Below are 22,081 nucleotides of genomic sequence, written 5' to 3' on the forward strand. Positions count from 1 at the left end.
TAACCCCTGGGTGGGCAAAAGATGGAGACAATACTACCGTTGAAGCGCAAGAGTGAGCAGCAGTCCGGTCAGCCCTTGCTTTCTCAACTTGAGCAGGAAACTTCCAACCAAATAGGAGGGAGGCGCACTCTCAAATAGGAATGCAAACATAAAACGCGTGCTCTTGAGTGTCAATTCCTCTTCTGACTGAAGTGAATAACAAACATCCCTTCCATGTGGACACTGAATAATGAGAGAATCATAGAAGTTATCGAAATCCGGGGCTAGAGTCTTTGGCTGAACATCCACAAATGATCGATTCCCTGCGCTAGCAAGTATTGGATTGGAGTGGGGGTTAGTTGGCTCACCATATGGTATAGATCGATAGATATATTTGATACGTCCTATAACATGGAGATGGAGATAGCCAAGCCCCTTTCTCGAAAGGCAAACCCTCTTTATCATCCAACACAGGATCTCCCTATGGAATACCACCATTGTCTTTCTCCATCTCACTCAATAGTATATATCGGTATAAATAGCTCAGCTCACGAAATAGAGCGAGCAAGAGCTCGAACTTGGTAGGAAAGTTCGGATAAGTCGACTCGACTCCTTAGTGCAGCGTACACTTGCTTCAGCAAAACGAGGCTCATCCATTTGTTTTGATCCGAATCACACTCTAGACCAGCTCTTCTTATAGAGAAGGAACTCCACTTTGATAGTCATACGAGAGGGAAGAGACTCAAAGTTGATGAGAATAGTCAATTTGACCGGTATCACGAATAGCAGTTTTAGTAGAAAAGGGCGTTGATGATTGAAAGGATTTCTCCTCGAACCACTAGTAACTATGTCAGCTTTTGTCATTCTGATGATACTGAATCGGATCAATATTTGGAATAACAATATCTGATCTATCAAATCGATTCATCATCGAGAATGGGATAGTATAACATATGAATTTGATCCAAACAAACTCCGAATTGGGATTTCTTATTGGATCAGGAATCCCATTGCATTTTGCATCCTTTTCCATTTTGCTTCTTTCAGGCAGTTTTGGCTCGCAATAAAGCTAGGGTCCTGATCGAGCAAGACTACGTCCTATCTATCTACCTCTCCAAACACAATATCTTGAGTACCTATGATGGTGACTACATCTGCTGGCATGTGATGTTTGGACATAGAATCGAGTCCTTGTGAATGGGCAAAGCCAGGTGCTCTTATTTTACAACGGTAGGGACGATTACTCCCATTACTGACAAGAAAGACACCAAATTCACCTTTAGGTGCTTCAACTGCGGTATAGGTAGAAGGAGCTGGTACGGAAAAACCTTCTTTATAAAGTTCGAAATGGTGAATTGAGGTAGAGTAGACCAATGATCCGGTAGTCATTTGGCCGACTATGGAAAGAAAAAGCTTGCATTTGCTCCCCCTAAACTATAACAGGTCCCATCTCTCTCCAAACCTAACGTGGTAGTTTCCCATCATAAGGCTTTCCATCTATAGATTGAGCCATTACCCACCAAGGATCCCATTCGTTCAGAACTCAGTTGACTGCTTCTATAGATAAGGCGGAACGTCCTTAGTTCAGCATTATAGCACATAGTCTCCGACGCTACTACAGCGCTTCGCTAACTCGAAGCGCCTCGCTATGAGAATGACGCGTCGCTAACGCTCGGCTAAGTCGTCGAACCCTCGCGCTGACCATTCGCTTTCTCAGTAGCGAAAGCGCTTCTCTTTGCCCCTTAACTTCATAAAGTATTTGGAAAGAAAAGAAAGAGATTCTTGGTTTTATTGCTCCCGCTTCCTCATCTGCGCTCGTCAAGCCAACTTTGCTTTTTGGGAGGCGAAAGAGGGGTTGAAGCGGACATGTCGAAATGACAGCATCGAAGATATCTATATACACAGGAACGCTTATTCCGGACTGCGTTCCGGAAAAAGTAGCCTACTTGATAGAAAGGGCGAGCACTCTCGGCGCGGAGGTAGGCACTCTCGTCTTCCACCCCCACCGTCACTTTGAATTTAGTGGGGCACTGTTTACTTACAGCCTCTACGAGTTGCAAGTGAATGGGGTCGGTGCGTGGTGAACGGAAGGGTTCATCAAGCCATTTCTCGCCTTAACCCCTAAACTAAATAGGAAGAGGGGTACTTGACTAATAGGGGGCAATTGCATTGCACCTGACTGTGAGGGACCTCTTGATACCTTATGTTCACTTCCTAACTAGTAGCCGGTTTCCTGTCGCGGAAGCCTTTTCCCAGTGCGCGGAGCCCCGATGAGGAAGGTGTTAGTGCTTTCTCATGGGGTCAATAATGCTAATCCCTCTTTTTGTGCCGGGAAGAAGATAAGAAAAGGCGAAGCCTTCTCTTGGTTTCCCAACCTGTTGCTTCTAAAGGCTGCCCTCTCTCGGCTGGATTTTGGTCCAGCCTACTGCGAGGATCCCGTATCCCGTACATCGTCTTTCTCCCTCCTGGGTTCCCGTGGTTCCTATGCCGCCGCATTTCCCGGACCTTTTCTTTTAGTGCTTCGACCCGAAGCGATAGCTTGACGCGTTTTCCATGGATAAGATGGCAGCGCTCCAGCTCACTAAAGAATGGGACGGCAGTGGTCCGCCGGCAAGCTCGTTCTGATCCTGGACGCAGTACATTGGAATCCTGAAGCACCACCACGAACGCTACCGCGCGTGCGCCTGCGGTGCGGTAAGGCACCACCCTATTGTGCCAGCAGCCAACTCCGGCGTGTCAGCTTAGTTATCCTCATCAAGCCACAACCTTGATGTCTAGCTTCCCAACTGGTAGATGGTTCCCTTTCCCCCGGATCAATGAAGAAGGGAGAAGTCAGTTGATTCCTCCGAAGAACCGAAAGCGAAGCGCTATGCCGGGGCGAGGGGACGGGAAAAGAAAGTGCTCCGAAGAAAGATATTGGGGTTCCCAATGCTTCTCCACGCCCAACGAGATGTGCCAACCTCGGGATGCTTTACTCCTAACCCCACGGCGGTTCCGAGACGGAGCTTAACCTGAGTCTCGGTTAAGAACGGCGATGATCTACGTTTCACACGGCGCATGATTCCATGGATAGTTTCATTCGAGATCGTGATGGAGGACATAGCTTACGATCATCGGCTTTGATCATGCCACTAGGCATTTGATTAGGACATTGCATAATGATCCGAACACTTTGTCGCATCTCTTCGATACGGATACAGTAACGATCATAGCGATCTCCTCTGGTACCTACTGGTACGTAAAGATCCGATTGGTCATGAACATCGTAAGGTGCTGCTCTTCGCGAATCCTAGCATACCCCAGGTTGGGATGGGTAGGCCCGGGCCAAGTCAGTGGGGGGACCCTGTCGGGCTCCTTCCCCCCCAAAACAAACTGTACGTGGGAGTTTCCCTTCATACGGCTCGAATCATTCTCAGATGCCCCGAGAGGCATCTTTCCTTATGATCTGGTGGTTCACACGCGCGCAAACGAGCACCGGCCGCAACAGCAAGGAACTATGACCAATAGAGTCAGACACAGAGCGTCATACTTCTTTATCTTGTGATGGTTGAGGAGTTTCTTTCTCAGAGGGTGCGGGACGCTTGCGGAGTCCGTGCCTTCCGTACCACCACAGGTCGTTCTTGGGCAGATCCCGCTCCTAAACATAAGGGAGGGATAGGGGGAAAGGGGCCCTAAAAATCATATAAATAGGGTTGTAGAAAGACCACTTTCATTCGACGTTCCGGGGCGCCCGATTCGATCAACGAATTTGGCGAGCTGATCCGCTTTGATCCAGGAGAAAGCCCAGTCAGCCACCTTTTTGGTGCAGGTCACGTGACCTCAAGCTCAGCCTTCGCTTTTTGAGACTTCCTCTACCCACATCTCTATGTGCCTGCAGCACTTTCAATGGAGAAAGATGGGCTTACCATGTTCCATCAATAGCACCTAACCTATGCCGATTTTGGCGGACCGTGCTCCACCCCGGTGAACTCATGCGGTTCCGACGTGCCCAGAGGCCAGAGGCAAATCCGTTCACGGTCCGTAGGACCAACACCATTTGAAGGTTGATGGCCCGCCCTGCCTAGAATAGGAATCTTTGACTGGGCTTACACACATTCGCTCACTTACGCTGTCCCCCCTCAGCTCACCCTAGCCCCGGGTACGTCGTCTCCAAGGCTTCACACAAAATCTTCACTGACAACATATGCATGCTTTTGTAGGGTCAGGCAGAACCGTTGTTGCCTGATGGGAACTTCCCCCATATTGCTATCAATGTCTTCATGTCGCACGACCTCTTAACATTACACCACTGAATCCCCAATCCTTTGCTTGCTGTGCAGTGACAGTACCAATATCCACTAATCGTTGTTTCCAGATACGGTTGCCGGTTGACATCTCTTCTAATTCGTCGATACGAGAAGCAAATTGTTGTGTGGAGGAATCAATATCTCGACATAAGCCAAGAGGCAGATCTTGTGCCACTCCACCAGGTCGTATGAAACTGGCATGCATCCTGGCTCCCGGCACTCTTTCATAGAATTCCAACAATTTCTCCCGCTCCTCAAAATCCCAAAGGAACGGAGTTGATGCTCCCACATCCATAGCATGAGGAGTTGAAGCAAGTGAATGATTTGAAATTCGAGTTATTTCACAGAATAACACTCTTATATATTGAGCTCGTAATGGTACCTCACAATTCAAAAGTCTCTCTACGGCTAAAAATGAGCATGTTCTTAGGCCATCGTAGAAACATAGATAGGGTCAACGACGGAACGAACAACGAAACTTTACGACAGCTTTTTCGTACACGTTCACTTGCATCACATACACAAGTGCTCTCTGAACCGTGCAATAAGGTCACCCATAACACGGCTCTCCCACTGGAGTTACCTTAGCCCCGGGCCATGCTATTCCATGATATTGGAAAAAGTTGACTAATTATTATCATCGTCTTGAAAGCTGGGCACCTTTTGAATATGAGTGGGGCTCCTAGTCTAGGCGGCGCCTTCGTGGAGCCAAACCGAAGGAAGAGCAAAAGGGCGAGGCCACACCCGGCTTCGAATAGGAGGGGGGCTTAGCTCTGGATCCCGCCTGCTTGCAGAAATGAATGGATCAGAAAGGGGGCTGGGTTCTATTTCCGGGCCGGGCAGGAGGTGAAGGCCAGAAGAAGAAGAGAAGTGCGCCTTCCCGGTAAGGAAGAGGATAAAAAGGTGCTGTCATCTATCTCGACCTGTTTCCCGAGGCATTGGAAATGAAGACCGGCTCAGAGAATCACTGGCGTGCTTTCTCTCCCCCATCGTTTCGCCAACAAAGAAGTCATCCTTGACTTGACTATTGACCATTCCATCCCTACCGAGCTGCCTCTTCGAAGTATTTACCTCTGCCTTTCTTTTTTGAGAACATACCCTTCAAATCAAAAAGAAAAAAAGAAAGAAAAGTTCCTCGTCTGTGATTTAATCGGCCCTAAGGGAGTTTACTTGACCCATTCTCCAGTCTCCCGCACTGATCAAGTGTGCGACTCCGTATGAGGACCTCCTTCCCTTTTGCTCTGCCCACTCTCCGTTCACACGGTTATCAAATCAGAGGAAGGGCGGGCAGCAGGTACCATGAGCCCTCTGTCCCACACATCTATCAAGAAGCAAGTGTAGTTCACCGGTTCCACCGAATGCTCCTATCTCTCGGCAAAGATCGTGTGAGTGTGCAGTTATGCTTCGGATGCTTCGCCATGGAATAGATCGATTCAGTTCCCCTTCTTTTCCCGTGCACTCTCTTTGTATCTCCGACACACAAGGAAGGACGCGGTGGGAAGAAAGCTGCCCTAGCCTCTGTCCGGTCGATCATTCCGCTGGCATCTTGCATTCACGCCTCCGTTTGACTGCCGCTCAGGAATGTAGTTGTAGATACGTGAGTCTTAGTGGGTCGTTGGCTCCACCTCTTATCTCCTTCTACGACATGCTGTAGTCGTCGCCATATTCAATATGTCACTTAGTCATATCTGCCTCGCAGCGGGTCAGCACCTCCGAAAGAAAGGGAGGGAGGACTTCATTCAGTGACTCCGCGATCGCCCTCTAAACGATCAAAATAAGGTAAAGCTTGAAGATAAGTTTTGTACTCGATTAATTTCTCAGTCCCTCTAGTCGGGTGGGCGCCGGCCGGCCGGATCCCCCTGAAAACCGTACGTGCGGGTCTCCCCGCATGCGGCTCACGCCATTTGAGGTGGCCCAGCCCAGCATTCATTCACAAATCCTGTAGTGAAATTGAGACTGCTCGACCTCGGAAGCTAATTCGCGTGTAGGCAGCGCTGTCTTAATACCGTTGACTGTATCTATTCATTGATACATTGGCTCACTCCCCCCCTCTTTTTTCAAGAATGAATGAGCCGCTCGGACCTTCCATTTCCGTCAAATGACCCGGCTTCCCCTGGCTCTTCCACCATCCGGGCTCCCTTTCCTCCCTATGCTCCCCCGGCGCAGGCCCACCATGTTTCGCGCCCGCGGCGTTTTCGCCAGACGGTCTTTTCCAGTAGTGCCATCCTCCCCGCAAGCTATTTGTATGGGTGGGTTGTCCCTTGCTGCTACGTTCTGTTAGGCGCTATGAATTACAGGAAATTTAGTGGTTGACTTGGACAGCAGGCAGGTTACACGTTCCACAGTGCCGAGATGTGAGGTGCAGGTGGTGATGATCACCCCGGGGTATGCGCTAGCGCCCTTGACGGCACTCCAGGACCGCCTACGCTCGTGAAAACCCAGGTCGGTCCTCCGACCAGATGTGTGGATAACGAGGCCACCTTCACAACCTTCTCCCTTCTATCTTTATCCAAAGTCAGGTAGGGCGGTTCGCTTGAGTTGCTCAACCGTCCCTTTGCCCGGTGCTCATGGACGCGCTACGGAACCTCCACCGTGCTAGCGGCATAGGAGCCTACTCAGCGTCAGCGGCTTCGTGCCGCACTGGAGTGATCCAATATGTGGTTCCGCACGTTCCACCACTTCTCCGTTCATTTCCAATACTGATCGTGAAACACCATGAGCAGCAGGATGTTGAGGTCCGGAATTCGAAGTGAAATTCTTGATTTGCCCGTTCCTAGTCGTCATGGGAAAGAAATAAGAAAGAGATTATTCCCCTAGAGCTTGTCCAGTACCACCAGTACTCAAAATGCATCTCCGCGCGTCTACCTGGCGCTTTTATTAGCCGCCTTGCATGCAAGCGAAGCGCTATTGGCGGCAATTAATAGCTCACTGAGCGATGATTGATGCAGTCAGTCAGTGCCCTCGATTATTCTATTCCTGATAGAAGGATCATGGCGCCCCGAAAGCATTCCATCCAGCAGCAGCATCTCCTTCAACCACGCGAGGACAAAACTGATGTTAGCTACATTCGAGCGTTCACCGCACAGAGGCGATCTCGAACACTACCTATGATAATAAATCCAAAGGAAAGGTCGACAAAATGATTCAATCTGACTTTATCGGTATTCTGGATTGAGTAAAAAAGGGATATATGAAGTTCAAGGTCTTGCCAAAACCATCATGGCCCTATTATGTATAGGCCGTACTAAGCCAATAGCGAATAACAAACTCTTTCCTGCTCCCTCGACCTTAATTAACTCCCCCATCCTGCCAAGCCTCAGCTGCTAGCCCATTGTATCTAAGCACACTGCGGCAAATTGATAGAAGTAGCTAAAGATCTCGCATCCGACATCTCCAGCCGAACGGTTAGGCAACACTAGGGCGCCTGGGTCAAAATTCCGCTTAACAAACAAGATGTCGAGAGGCGAACTCTGTAATTCCCCTCCTGCAAAAGTGATAGCGGCTGTAGCATCCGTGTGGAAGAGGGTAAGCTTTCGGCAACACCTTTTTCAGATTGGAAAGGATGAATACTTGTGTTGGGTCCTGCAGACCAGGATAGCCTCAGATCAAAACCTAATAAATGTACCTGGGGTTGATCATATTTTTTGGGCAATAAGTATTCGGGAATTTGAGTGCTTATGTAGCTAAAAACTCTGCCACCTGAATACTTGATTCATTAAGGTCGTCACCCTATACCCGGAAGTCTCTATCGTTTTCTTTGCCTGTTAAGCTTCACAGGGTTGGGACTCCCTAAATCAAACTGCAATCGTTGTTTATCAACCACTCACGACGACATCGAGATCTTCGACTTAGCTCCCACAGGTCATCCACCCGGGGCGGAAGATAACGAAAGGGAGACAAAGTCCTAACTAAATCAACACACAATAACCTCAACCTTCTACACATTCCATCCATCATATCAGTCGAGTCGAGGAGATTCGTTCTTATCTATAGATAAGGCAAGAGAGAACTTATGACCTCGCGGATGGAGAGGGATTCGAACCCCCGGTATTCCTATCAATACTTCGGTTTTCAAGACTGACTCTTTCAACCGCTCAGACATCCATCCCTGCGCTCTCCCGCCCTATCTATCTGTGTGCTGGAAGGTAGGGGCAACTCTATGTGATTCGCTACGCTTGCTTGCGCCCCACCCCGTAAGCTGACTCTATTCCCTAGCGGTTAGCGAAACTTTTCCGGTAGTACGAATCGCTACGCTTCGCTTCTTTCTATATGATAATATGCACCGTCGGTTGCTGCGCTCCCTGCGGGTAATAGCAAGAGAGTGAAGAACGAACGATCCTCAAAAAAGTCAGCAGTGAATGAGTCCGACTCGAGTTCGTGAGTCAAAGGCGTGGCAAGAGAGCGAGTTCGACTCGCGAACGATCCGCAAGTGAAGGACCGATCCTTTAACGCCAGTACTGTTGCGAGACTGGTACTTGGTGGCTCACGAGCAACATATAGAAAAAGGTTGCCCATCACTCCCTCGCTCCCTTTTGAAGGCCCACCGCTCCCCCTTTCTTTAAGTATCTATCCCGGCTTGCATTTTGGGGCGAGTACTACAGTTCCTCCATAATCACACAGAACGCCCAGCTTCGAAGAGCTGCTCTCTCCCCAGTCCATAGCAAGGTGTGGAATCTGGATCTACTGTGTGTTCTGACTCTATTGGATCAAGTCAGATACTAAGCCTTCTACTACTACTACTACTACTTAGGAGATCAAATGCTATATTTCAGAGATTGGACTCTCTTACTGTGTTTTTTCAGGGCTGTTCCCGAGCCAGGTTCCCTGGATCCATTCTTACCTAAATGGATGAATGAAGAAGGGGGCGAGCAGATACGATGGCCACACACACTTCTTTTTAGCTGAATAAAGCCGGATCTACTACACGGCTAGGATCAGAGAAAGATTGAGAAAGCAAGATCAAACCTACTCTACTGTCGATTCAAAAGGTAAACAACCCCCGGAGACTTTATCAATGAATGGATCAAAGAAGTTTATCTATCTAAGTCATCGTATATAAGGGAAGAAGCCCGCCCCTGATCGAAGAATGAAGAAGCTAGCCCGGGTAGACTTTAAGACCAACTTGGTGTAGAGACGACTATGATGGTCGGCCTCCATAGACTGAACACGGGAGATTCTTTCACCCTGTTTTTAGTAGTGCGAGGAGGATAGAGCTCCCAGCAACGACTGATTGTTCGTACGAGCAAAGGAGCGAGCATGCTTTACCCTTAGAGTGAAGTTGACATTCATAGGTTTTGTGGGAACTCCTTCAGTTCAGGTAGCCATAGTCACTCAGGGCTATAGTGGTAGTAGCAAGATCGAAATTGTGAGATTGGCTCGATCACAAACTATCAAGAAGAAAGATCAAGATTCACTTTTGTCGGGCAAAGAACTCTATTGAGGAAATGACTTCGCTCACTGAAGACCAAGCATCAGCCATTCTAGATGAAAGGACACAAGCCTAAAACTTGAATGTGGATCTATTTATCTAGAATTCCTATCTTCAGAAATAAAGATTTGCCTATCTTCAGAAATGCTGGTATAGTTGACTTGCCTCTGTTCTCGCACCGGTGTCTGCCAGGGTCTGAACCATTAGGTAGAGGATCAGCTGAAAGAAAAGGCAGACAGAGATCTTGCGCCAGATCCGTATACATTCAGCACCCTCATTACAGCATTTGCTAAGCATGAAAAGTGGTTGGAGCTATGCTTATGTGCACGAAAATGCAGGAGAAAGGATGACACCCAGAGACGAGGAAGGGCGTAGCAAGCGATGAAATGCTTCGGTGAAAGGTAGAACCAACTCTGCGAGGAAAGCAGAAGCAAACAGTTATGATGTGGTTGATAGTGTTTTTAGGGATTACCTAAGTCGGCGTTACCCGACATAGTCAACGGGGTACCTTCATTCTTTAACAATTCCGGACATAGGAACAATGAGCTGTCTCCACCGCTTCTCTTCCAAACCAATATCGCAATGGATCTATCTTCAGCTTATTCTCTCAATCAATGAATACGGGTCATCAAGGAGAATCAGGGGAAGTGTAGACTATAAGTAGCCAATTTGCAATTCATTTCCTTGGCAATGACGAGTGATGGTATCTCGAAGCCATTCATCTTATCTCTGCAGCAGGAGATTCTTCACCGGACAAAAGATAAGGAAAAGACAAAGAAATCCCATGGGTAGTTTTTGGAAAAACCTATTTTGTAGGAGAGAGAGGCCTACCTATGAAAACTAGTATGTATCTTTTTCTTGGTTTAAGCAGTGCAGGAAATTGTCGGTCCTAAAACAATGTGTCCCCATGATCATTTTACATCACGATATCTTTTCCTTCTGGTTATGCGTTTTCCTCTTCACTTTTCTTTTTATTTATTTGAAGGAATCATCCGGGCAGAAACGGGGATAGTGATTGATGGCATAGAGTTTTGATAGAAAACTCGTATCAAAATCATACCAAAAGAAAGTCTCGATTCGAGGAACGGAATACAGGTCCATGATAGAACACAGACCGGTAAGAGAAAGGAAAGTAAGCATAGTCTTCATTGAACCAGAAGAACAATTTGATTTTCCGTCAACAAAGTAACGCTGTGCAAACTCATCTGATCCCTGTTTGGGACTTCTTCTTCATGTCACGAGCCGGAATCGAACCGGCGCTTTCCAGATGCATGGTCAGGATAGATACCTATCAGATCGCGACTTTGATTTCGCAGTTCAAGAGGAGACCTCCCTACATCTGCGGGCTGGCGGTCCTGCCGGCCAGCCGACACAAAATCCAATTCGAGTTTTCAATACGGAGCCTGAAATAGTTTTTTAATTCAATGCAGAGCCTTAAATAGTTTCTAAATACAATACGGAGCCTGAAATAGTTTTTCAATTCAATACGGAGCTTATACCAGTCTAGTTCAATTAAAGATCAAATGGCGCAAAATAGTTTGCTTAGAAGGGAAAATTCCAAAAGCGCATATAAAAAGACATCAAAAAATGCACATACATTGGTACCCACGGAAAAGGCAAAAGCGGCTGGCCGCTAAAATAAGTTAAATGAAATAAAAAATACATCTGCATTTGATAATACATCTGCATTTGAGAAAAGTAATCTATATTTGCATTAGCAGCAACGAAATAAGGAATCTGAGAATAAGGGTTTGGATTAGGGGGAGGAGGGGAATTTATTTCTTCTTCCAACTCCATTAAATTAGAACTCACACTTTCTACGCTCATAGCCGGCCCATTGACAGAATTTGGGTATGACGACGCTGGGTCAAATTCCACAAGCATGCCGTCCATTGAATCCGGGAAAAAAAAAGGATCCATCGTGATTCCCCATCTTTTTCAGCTCTGCTCCCAAACAAAAGAGAAAGGGAGACTTAGTTTTAGATCGGCGTTGGTTTTTCCAACGAAAAACAAGAACATTCTTTCACGAACAAAATGCTAGTGGATTTGTAACGCATACGATGGATTTCCCATCGACGAAGGCCACACGTCCCTCACAGCCCTTTTAAAGACCAAACCATTTGCACCAAATTCTTGCAAATCTGCCAAAGCCTGACGGCGATATTCGACCTGATGATCCCGTTCCACCCCTCCATGCACTGCTTCAGAAAGCGCGCTTATATTAGAGGAAAGGTCGGTTAGCCAATACGGATCGATATCGTCCACGATTTTATTAATCTCGACGCGTATCCTGGAAGCAAGGATTACCCCTGCATTCTGTGGATCGTTCGGATCGATAATAATCTCATCAAGGAGCTTGAGCATCCTATCCCTATGCGCTTCATTGGTGAGAGGATTGACTTTTATTTCGTTCTCAAGCCCTTCTAAGCGAAGAATAGCGGAGAGAAATGGTAACGTAATAAGGGAAAGGGAGCTAGCTGCTTCCATATCGCCCCCAAAAAAGAACCAAAAAGTTCCAGAGGCATCTTCCATTCATTTCGATTTAGGTCTTTCTGCACCATATTTAGATCTTCCCTTTCTACGATCCGGAATTCCCAGCAAATCCTTGACTCCTCGAATACGATGGGATTTCACACCTGGCGAATCTTTCACTCTACCTCCTCTGACTAAGACTATAGAATGTTCCTGCGAATTATGACCTTCGCCTGGAATGTGAGCAAATATATCATGTCGATTGCTCAACCGTACTTTTGCTATCTTACGTAGAGCTGAATTAGGTTTTTTCGGTGTTCTCGTCGAAACACGCAGGCATACTCCTTGCTTCTGGGGACATTGATCCGAAGCTCGAGTACGGTCCGTGCGCCGTTTTTCTTCTCTACCATGACGAATCAATTGATTTTTTGTAGGCATCCCTCTTTCCTATGTCCTTCCCCCCTTTGCCCTTTCAAAAGTGGTTACTCCCGATCCGAAGCACCCCTTTTCCATTCATAGAGAGATCCAATCGTCAAAATCAATAAAAAGGCCATCATGGACCAAGATCCAAACAGATCAATCTTGTTAGGAGGTACTGCCCAAGGAAAAGAAAAGGTGACTTCCGGATCAGGGATAATAAATAAAATAGGAACCGGATAAAATCGTATATCGAAACGACTTCTGGCATCACCGGAGGGATCGGAACCACATTCGTAGGCCGACAATTTTTCTGGATAGGTCGAACTATTGGAAGCAAATGGAAAAGGAACACCGAGTGGAATCAAAGAAACTAGCGGACTGATCACTAAATAGATACAAATAGGTGCGAATTCCGACATCACCAAAGCCCACTTCGTTCTCTCGCTCTCCTCGCGGCGCTCCTTGCTCGCGGAGCGGCATACCGAAAAAAGACGCTCAGATGTGGATTCGAACCACTGAAGGATTTCAAGGGCAATGCCCCTTGCTCTTCCCACTGAAACAAGAAAAAAAGGATTTGCAGTCCAGCAAGAAAACGGATGCGCTAACGCGCAACGGCTTTCGCGCTAGTTGCTCAATCCGTTGCTTGTTTTGCTCTAACCAGCTGAGCTACCAGAACCACTTGCCTAAAGTCTCTTTTCTTCATCTATGAGCATCCTACCTGCAGTGGAGGAGCTTGCTCAAGAACCGAGAGCCGGCCAAGGACTGGACGGCCCTCGTTCGGGAAGGTCTTCTTCGCTATAGATGCCACCAAGAACAAGAAAGGGGCGCTCCGCTCCTAGTCACTAAGCAGCTATTCTGTCCGACGGCGGACTCCATCAATCTGAGGTTCTTTCTCTCACGTAATTTCGCCCGCCCGTTCTACTTCCGTGCCGGAGGAAATGGGATTCGAACCCATGATACAATCTTCTTGTATGTCGATTTAGCAAACCAATGCCTTAAGCCACTCAGCCATACCTCCAAGTTGTTGATCGGAATTGGATGTGCCGGGTTGGTTGCCCGAAGATCCACTGCGTAAGCCGTAGCGCGCGTACTCTTCTTTACTGAGCGAGAAAGACTCTATCCAGATCTATGGATCTCCCCAGCGTCCAAGCGAGACCCCATCCAAACCAAATCCGCCACTCGTTGGGCGAGGCCTTGCTTTCTATGAACACCTCACCACTGAATGAGAAACTTAGCCTCCGACCCGACCAAGAGAGAAGACAGGGTCAAGCCGACGCCGCCCTTCCTCACCTGCCTGAATGGAATGAATATCCCTTCGTCTAGTCGAGAAGGGAAAAAGCCCGGCGGGGAATAGGACCGTGACTCTTCTAAACCATTACATGACGGAGAAGTCCATTCTCGTCATGATCGATCCACGTCCTACCATAGTGCCCGGAGAACCTGCTTCTAGAAGATTCTATAGTGATCCACTAGAATCGGCCTCGGGTGACGCCTCCCTAGTCGTCGAAAGATTTCATCCCTCGCTCGGTCGTTAAGGTGGGGTGAAAACTGCAATTAATGCTCTATCTCCGTCATAGAATATGGGATACTCACTTTCAAGGGCCTCGCATCCCCAGAGCCTCAGACTGGCCTGCCCTTCCAATCGGGGTTATAACGGGTCCGATATCAGCAACACCAGCCAATCGTGTTGGTATGGTGGGTTCCCCATACCCACTATTCGGAAAAAAAGCTTGCCATAGCAGCTCAAACCTCCGATTGGGAAATGGGAGTTCTAACCGGTCCTAACCCCAATTCCAAACAAATTAATTGGACCGAGGTTCGTGCAGGGAGAGAATAGAAACTAATAACGATGGAGCAAGAAAACGGATGCGCTAACGCGCAACGGCTTTCGCGCTAGTTGCTCAATCCGTTGCTTGTTTGGTTCGAGGTTGAGCTCACCCGCCGCCCTACGTCAGTAGTCTTCCTAACTTCTATTCCCTTTTTTTTGCTCTAAGGTAAGGTCCTTCAAGAACAGCATTGTGGTCGCAACGGGGCTCTGGGTGAATATTGTCCGCCCGTATGAGCCGGGCTATGAATATTTATAGGTCGGGGTCTTTACTGAAAAACCACAATACTACACTACAACAATTTGAAGAAATCCGCAAGTGACTCTAATTTGAATTCACTAGTCGTGTTTAGTTTTTTTATTTCAATATAAAAAATCTGCCAATCCCGATATTCCCACATTTCATTCTGGTCCAGTGTCCATTCCTAAATGAAAGAAATGAGCTTTGCCCTTCACTCACTTCTGAATGACTCCTTTAGCACTCTCTTTTTTATATCAAAAAATAGAAACAGTTTACCTTTACCATACCTTCCAAGCAAGAGTGTTTTATTGCAAGATTAAGTTATTACTGAACAAAGAGAAATTCCCATTATAAAGGATGAGAGAAAGTCGGAAGCACTTTTTTCTTATTCTAGCAGACGGAATTGAATTGGTCTAATTTAGGACTTTCCAATCGATTTTTATCTTACCTAATTCTATCTACGCCCAGGGGGTAGGTACGTCGCAAGCTCTGGGCAGCTATCTTATTCCAAAGAATCTCTCTCCCTAAAAGGTTGCCAATACCATACCTCTATTGAACCCTACTGGATCCAATTGTTTAAGTGTTTAGTCGAGAGGAACCACATTGACACCATGCTTGTGCTAAGCCACAGCTCCATCAAACTAATCTGGATTTCTTCTTGTTTACGAATAATGGGGCATCTGCCTAACCCTATCAAACCTCTCTGCAACTACTTCTCTCTGTTCTCAGCAGCCCGAAGGATTTTTCGAGTCTCAAAGTCCTATTAGAACTCCCGCGCTTGCTCCTTTGGAGCCAAATGGATCCGAATTTTGGTAAGATAATACAAGAATCGTATTTGGTTGGGTTCTCACTCTGCTGTTCAGTCTGGCGCGGGTGTGATACCGGTGAAGAAGCGAGTAGTTGATAGTCAGGGAAGTAGATTCCTTTAAGGAGAGAAATTCATTGGTTTAGCCGTTAGACAGAGCTTCTTTACACGACGGTAGCGGAACAGCCCAGGCAGCTTAACGTGCTCTTGGCACAAAGGTAATAGAATGCAAGTCTGACGACACCCGGTACTCGGGATCTCCTGCTTGAAGAAGCAAGGAATTTCAATTACTCAGCCGTTGAATAAAATAAACTAGATACCCATGTTTCCAATATTTACTTCTCTTTACTTGCAGGACCTGGCCTAAGCATAAAGTAGATTTGCTGCACAAGCTCAAGTGGAGGAGGAAGCAGGGGTGGCGAACAAAATGTTGGTATGGAAGATCTCTTGCTCCCCCCCTGAAGGGTTCTTAGATTACCAAGTAAGGGAGGGAGGTAGGTACCATGGTTTCATTCTCCCATCGAGAGGTTATGATACTAGCAAGAGTCCTATTCTTCTCCTCTCGATCCTACCTTGGGTTATGTTTGACAGGGATGGTCAGTGAACTTCTATTGGTTCCAAAGGAGGATAGAGATCCATTGGGGAAGGCTCGAAAGGTTATTCGATATCAAAGGTTGACCCTCGACGCGCCGCAGCCACTATTTTGACTCCTTTTATGCAATTATGAATGAAACTTTCTTGATTCTAATGCAACTTATCCTTTTGGAGTTGACGTAACAAACTACGCGAGCCTCCCGATGAAGCCAACAGAAATCCTATCCGAATACTAAAAATAAAAGGCAATTTCATTATGGTGGTATACCAGCCGCCAGTTCTGGAACTTCCAGTTCCAATCGGAGCATATAGATCCGTAAATGGATTTGTATGTATAGCCACTTCAGTCGTGCTCCTCGTTTCTCGAATGGAAAAAAAGTATCTTCTTTCTGGGAACATGCTAAACCAGAAATTCTTATGTTCGTGATTCTTCATCCACCGATGCAGAAAATCTTCCAGTTTTCCATTCTCATATGAGGCAGGAAAGTTTATGGGCAACAGGTCGGCACGAAGTGATTCATCATGTTCAAACATGAACCTTTCGCTCGTTGGGGACGGTTTATAAATCATCAAATTCCCACAAATGGAATGAGAAGTGGGTCCATGTAAATGATCGAGACCTCGCAAACAACAACGTTCCTTCCCCATATGGAGTTCGGGACCCAAGGGCAATCGTTGAGTGAACTGTATCTTATTCGTATTAGTTGACCTAAGCCGCACCATTATTGCAGGGGTGGGGCTCGGCCTCCGAACCGTACGTGGGACGAGTTTCTGCCTCATACAGCTCGGGCCGAAGACCGGGGAAGTTGAGGAGAGATGGGGAGACCCAACTGCTGCCGGTCGGGACGGACAGGAAAGGGGGCGGGGATATGCTTGTGAAGAAGCAAGCTTATTGCCCCACCCCCCAAAAACAAACCGACCCAGCAAGAAAATGTATGCGCAGGCGCAACAAAGCGCTCATCCCTTGCTTGCTGCTTCGCGTTCTTTCTATTCCATCCCAGTCCATTCCGGGATAGGCGGCTAATATAATATGTGCAGTAGTCGTCGTCTGACCAATCGGCTCGGACACCAGACCACTTGTGCCCGCCCATTCTGTCTCGCCCTAAATGGAATGGCTCTCTTAGTTACGCTGTGCCCTGACCTGAGTCCCCACGTCCGCTTTTATCTGCCCGCAACCCGGCCAACACAACATTAGGGCCGTCCCCCCATTCTATGCTGACCCGGGCCGGGGCTCGCTTTTTGGGAAGCCCGTTCCCACCGCGCTCACGGCCCGGCTGGCCTGCCAGCGGTAGTGGGAATTCTCCCGTTCCCTGGTCAAAAAAGGGTTGGTTGGATGCGGGATCTACTCCACGAGGAGCGGTACGGACGTAGATGATATCATCACGACCTCTCTTTGCGTACCGCTAGGGATGCTTAACGCCACTTCGCCAACTGGCATTACCTGCGCTTTCGTGTCTCTCAGTGTGGTCAGCACTGGGTGTTTCCGAGCAGTGAGGCTTACACCCATTCGCATTAATTCATCCAAAGTTCCTTACCCTTATGCACGAATTTTGGAATAAGCCATCTTCCTATCAAGGTTAAGGAGTCAACTGAGCATCTCAGCGGCGGGATTGAATACCCGGATCGAATCAGAGTTCACGCCGCCCGCCCTGAACAAATAGAATAGGAGGCGTGGGCCACAGGTCGCACATAAGCCATCGGGTCGCACGACAGAAGAACACCCAACATAAAGATGCACACTCCTCCATGTGAAATAGAAAGATTCATCTTCACTTTTTTGTAGTAGTCGTGACCAACAGCCATCAGCAGTCGGCTCGTTGGTAAGGCGAGAGCTTCAAGCCCGCTTTCTGGTGGCACACCCCCCAAACAAGCACCACTCGACGAGGGGGGGGCGGGGAAAGCTACAGGCCCAAAACCTTCGACCCTTCTTTCTATATGGGGGTGCCCGGGGCACCTCATCTTGTCATTTTGTTGCTCATTCCCCTTAGGCCGAAGTGTTTGGCCTTTACTTCGGAGCGCCCGCTCACGCTTCGCTGACCTATCGCGTGGTAAAGAGAAGAGAGTACGAAAGAATTGTAAACAGAGCAGACCGCAGAAAGATTCTAAATATGACAAGTCCCCCATGGATTCGATAATAAGGAAATGAAGAACGGGAACGAAACGAAATAAAGCATTTCTAGCGGATGAGCTTCTCTCCATTTTGTCTGGTAATAGAATAGGGCGGCTTGCTTTGACCAACACTCCACTTTTTGCTCTGTCCATGGAGCGTATGAATTTCCTTAAATGTAGATAGACCAAAAAAGGGAATAAAGGGATAGGAATAGGAATTATAGTACCATTGGAAGAAGAGGCACCAGTGGGAACATCTCTACTGACGAACCATTTCAATAGTACGGGTGCTGCCGTGCCACGGGGCACGACCATGGAAGTAATGAAAAAGAAGAAGTTCTGTAGTTGGACCATCTGCTCTATCCGTTCGATTTGAGCTTCTCCAGAGAAGATGAGACGCTAAAAATGAAAGTGTTCGCAACGCATACCGAAAAAGGGTACCTATGTTGCCGACCATTAATGACTAGTTCGAAGACCAGGAGCAGGGGCACGTGCCAAGAAAGATTTGTTACTTTCCCTATGGTTTTCGAACGTTTTCAATAAAACCTTCTCGTAGAAGTATTTTCACAAAGTTTTCGGTAATATTAGTAGATGCTATTCGAACCCTTCCTTTTATTAAGATTCGAATTCTTATTCTTATTATTATCTAATTATTCTTTTTTTTCATGTATATGCGTCAGACACAATCTACTAATTGATCTATATTCTGATACCCTACTATATCATAGTCTCTACTACTAGTATTTTTAATACCTCAGGAGCTCATGAGACTCTTTGAGTGAAATTCATAAGTCTCAATTCCCGAGCGATCGCACCAAAAACTCGAGTTCCTTTTGGATTTCCTTCTTGATCAATGACAACCGTCATCATATCGTATTATCATACCGTTGTCACGTTTGAGTTCTTTACATGTACGTACAATTACAGCTCGTCTTACTTCTGTCTGATCTTTCTAGAGGCATTTTGGGCACTGCTTCTTTGATTACAGCAACAATAACGTCACCAATATGAGCATATCAGTGATTACCAGCTCCTAAGATTCGAATACATATCAATTCGATAGCCCCACTCCGTTGTTATCCGCTACATTCAAAAGGGTCTGAGTGAGATGGATCTTGGAAGTCTGGTTTTTGATTGGATAGTGATCTCGGGCACGAGTGGTTGATCTTCGCGGGCCGTGAATGGCCATGGAAAGGAGTATTGATGTCAATATGTTCGATCGAGAAGATTGGACGATGAAAGACGGATCCTTTGTGGTTTGAATAATAGGCTGTGGTCTCGATATTGGGCTATGGGCTGATTGCTTTCTGTATGAGCCTCTTGTGATTGGGCTCTCGTGGGCGGATTACCCGATGTGTACTCATCTTCCAACAAAGAGGAGAAGACATAACCAGAAGAATTGTGAGAAATAAGTCAATTTATCAAGTTGAGGCATTTCGATTTGGATTTCCAATAAGAAAGACAGAAAAAGACTCCTGCGCCCTCGAGAGAATTCTCTTTCACTTGCATTTCTTCCTGAAGTTGGCTCAAAGACCTGTCCAGCCTTGATTTTCCCAGTTATTACTCGAGCGCACTGAGGCAACTCTGAACTAAGCTCAGGGGAGGGGTAGTAGGTATGCTTCAAACCCTCCGGCACCTTGAAGAACGATGGCACTAGATCGGGAAAGATGAATGACCAATGAGGACAGGACAATGGGGGAAGTTGGTAATAGAGAATCCTCCCTTCTTCTTTGCTTTCTTGCCTGAAAAAATCCAAAACTAACCATTGGAACCTCATGGGCTACCGAGTTAGGAGATTCATTTTATTTATTACTTTTACTTTTTTTTTACTAAGTTATTCTAAAAGATAAGAGCTAACCGACCATCCTGATTGAATGTTTGAGTACTCGGAGTCTCTCGTAAGTATGGAAAGAAAGTCTCTTCTTTCCACAACTCCTAAATTTCCCATCAGCCTATCCAATCTAATTCCAGACAGAGTCAGTAGACCTTACTTTAGTGTAGGTAGTGTCAGATAATTAGGAAGTCTTGATAGTCTTTCGTATAATCTCTTCTTCAATCCTAGGAGCAAAAAAGGAATGTCCTTTAGGGACCTTTGGATACCAAGATTTCCGACCTCTTACTTTCGTAGTTATGAATTGCGGAATAGAATCAATTATGAAATTCATAAGTATATATCCCTCATCCCTATTGGTATCGGTTTGGGCCACTACCCAGAACCCTGCCAGAGCCCTATTTTTAAGAAGAAATTGACAGTCTTTTTTAGAACTAGAACTATGGTAAAATCCAGTATCGACAGGCCTAGTTCTTTGCAAGAATTTGTCGAGTTCAATCAGTACAATAAGAAATCCTAAGTATTTTTTTGGTCAGGCGACACCCAGATTTGAACTGGGGATAAAGGATTTGCAGTCCCCTGCCTTACCGCTTGGCCATGCCGCCAAATCCGATCCAAAATCGAGCAAAATCTTATTCATCCACATTATTTTACTAATTTTTATTCGTAGGAGGGGATTATTAAACCCTTTTTGATTTTTTTTAGATCGTTGAATCCCTTTGTACTTATCCCTTTCCAATCCCTTTTAATAAATTCATTCCTGTTTTTTATTGGACCCAGTTTTATTCTCTTCGATTGATTGTATCTCAAAACACACATTGCTTAAATACCTTCTCTTTCTATTGAAAAGAGAAAGGATTTCCAGTCACAGACTGCCAAATTGAGGAAAAATTGGAACCATTAACTATATTATTAGTTATTATTTGTTATTTTGATATTTTCTATTTGTTAGTAGTGAACGGTTCTAAAATGGGTATTGTATCCCAAATAATGTTTCCTTAATGGCATAACAAAATCAAATTGATTTACGGCTAATCAGTATCAATTAAAAAAAAGAGAATTATGATATTGATATAGTGTGACCTGACCCCTGTTGCTCCAAGTGAAATTCTTTCTAGGGTTCTTAAAGATATTCTCCATTTTTTCCCTTTCCCTACAATAAAGTATAGTCTGAAGGCTAGCACGCACCATTCCTCGCTTATGATAATCTAAGGCCAAAAAGAAAGAAGGCTCACACCATAATAATACATACCCTTTTTCCTCGATCGTCAAGGTCGTGGATTTGGATCGATTTCGGTTTTACGGGCTTCATACATTGTTAAGAAAAGTACTCGGCATTGGAAAGCATCACGTTCTGGCCACACACAAAAGAAGTCGGTGGAAGGTATGGAATTTCTCGGCTGAAGGTCAGAAAGAAAGCAATCGCCAGTGCTCTCGGTTCCAGCAACGAGTCTTTTCTCTGAGAATTAAGGAAAACAAACTAACCTTGTCTGTCTATGTTCACCTTGACATGAAAGACTCTTTTCCTAACCTGACTGTTCTACCTGGCTAGTTCACTTCACTTTTCGAGGGATCCTGGATTGGAGTTCACTTGTCTATGAGTGTCCGAACAGCTTCAGATCCTTCCAAGGCGCAGGGGTTCTCTCTCCATTCACTTTGAGCTGGGTTTCTTGTGATCTTTTTAGTAGTTTTTCCGTCCAATTTTATGGTAAATTAAGTCTTACACAGCTGTCCCCAAGGATGTCCATTCCATTCGGCAGGGACTCCATCTCGCATTCGATCTCCCTCCTTTCCCTGAAAGAGTCGAGGTCTCTCTGGACTTCTCTTTTGCCTCTCTCCCAGATTCAGAAAAAGGGAGGAAGAGGGCCTCTCGACGGGAGTGATTCCCCGAAAAGAGATCGTTCCCAGCATCCTCGAGTTCGTAGTCAAACTCACCTTCATCCACCTTTCATGGACTGGCGCGGGCAAGCGCCGATGTCTGCAGCAGGCGCGGGAGACTTGGGTTGAGGAGGCTGTCAACGAGTCATCAAAGGCGATAGATTGGTTATATTTGGATTCGTTTGATTTTGATTTTCTTTTTTTTTGGTTGTG

At 46.3% G+C, this 22,081-nt stretch overlaps 4 protein-coding genes, 1 non-coding gene and 1 pseudogene across 5 annotated transcripts; 1 reads left to right on the forward strand and 5 right to left on the reverse strand.

Annotated features, from left to right (window-relative positions):
* The first annotated feature begins 4,010 nt into the window (after positions 1–4,010).
* On the forward strand, positions 4,011–6,094 carry LOC125519065 (annotated as a pseudogene).
* A 6,090-nt stretch (positions 6,095–12,184) lies between these two features.
* On the reverse strand, positions 12,185–12,789 carry LOC125520925 (ribosomal protein S12, mitochondrial). The gene has a single exon (XM_048685968.1). The coding sequence runs from the start codon at positions 12,601–12,603 to the stop codon at positions 12,226–12,228; it is 378 nt and encodes a 125-aa protein (XP_048541925.1). The 5' UTR covers positions 12,604–12,789; the 3' UTR covers positions 12,185–12,225.
* LOC125525142 (NADH-ubiquinone oxidoreductase chain 3) lies at positions 12,614–13,019 on the reverse strand. The gene has a single exon (XM_048690161.1). It carries the CDS (start codon positions 13,002–13,004, stop codon positions 12,648–12,650), a length of 357 nt encoding a protein of 118 aa, XP_048546118.1. The 5' UTR covers positions 13,005–13,019; the 3' UTR covers positions 12,614–12,647.
* Positions 13,020–16,200: 3,181 nt separating this feature from the next.
* LOC125520045 (cytochrome c biogenesis CcmF C-terminal-like mitochondrial protein) lies at positions 16,201–16,924 on the reverse strand. Its single transcript, XM_048684839.1, has one exon. The coding sequence runs from the start codon at positions 16,828–16,830 to the stop codon at positions 16,201–16,203; it is 630 nt and encodes a 209-aa protein (XP_048540796.1). The 5' UTR covers positions 16,831–16,924.
* A 1,081-nt stretch (positions 16,925–18,005) lies between these two features.
* LOC125520046 (cytochrome c biogenesis CcmF C-terminal-like mitochondrial protein) lies at positions 18,006–18,552 on the reverse strand (the record flags this gene model as incomplete). The annotated part of the gene is made up of 2 exons (XM_048684840.1): positions 18,006–18,098; positions 18,286–18,552. Coding segments are annotated over 2 exons (360 nt in total), but the record flags the coding sequence as incomplete, so codon positions are not given.
* Positions 18,553–20,524: 1,972 nt separating this feature from the next.
* TRNAC-GCA lies at positions 20,525–20,595 on the reverse strand. Its single transcript has one exon. It is a non-coding gene; the product is annotated as a tRNA-Cys (tRNA).
* Between the last annotated feature and the right edge of the window lie 1,486 nt (positions 20,596–22,081).

This window comes from Triticum urartu, chromosome 7, assembly GCF_003073215.2.
Source record: "Triticum urartu cultivar G1812 chromosome 7, Tu2.1, whole genome shotgun sequence".
NCBI classification, from domain to species: domain Eukaryota; kingdom Viridiplantae; phylum Streptophyta; class Magnoliopsida; order Poales; family Poaceae; genus Triticum; species Triticum urartu.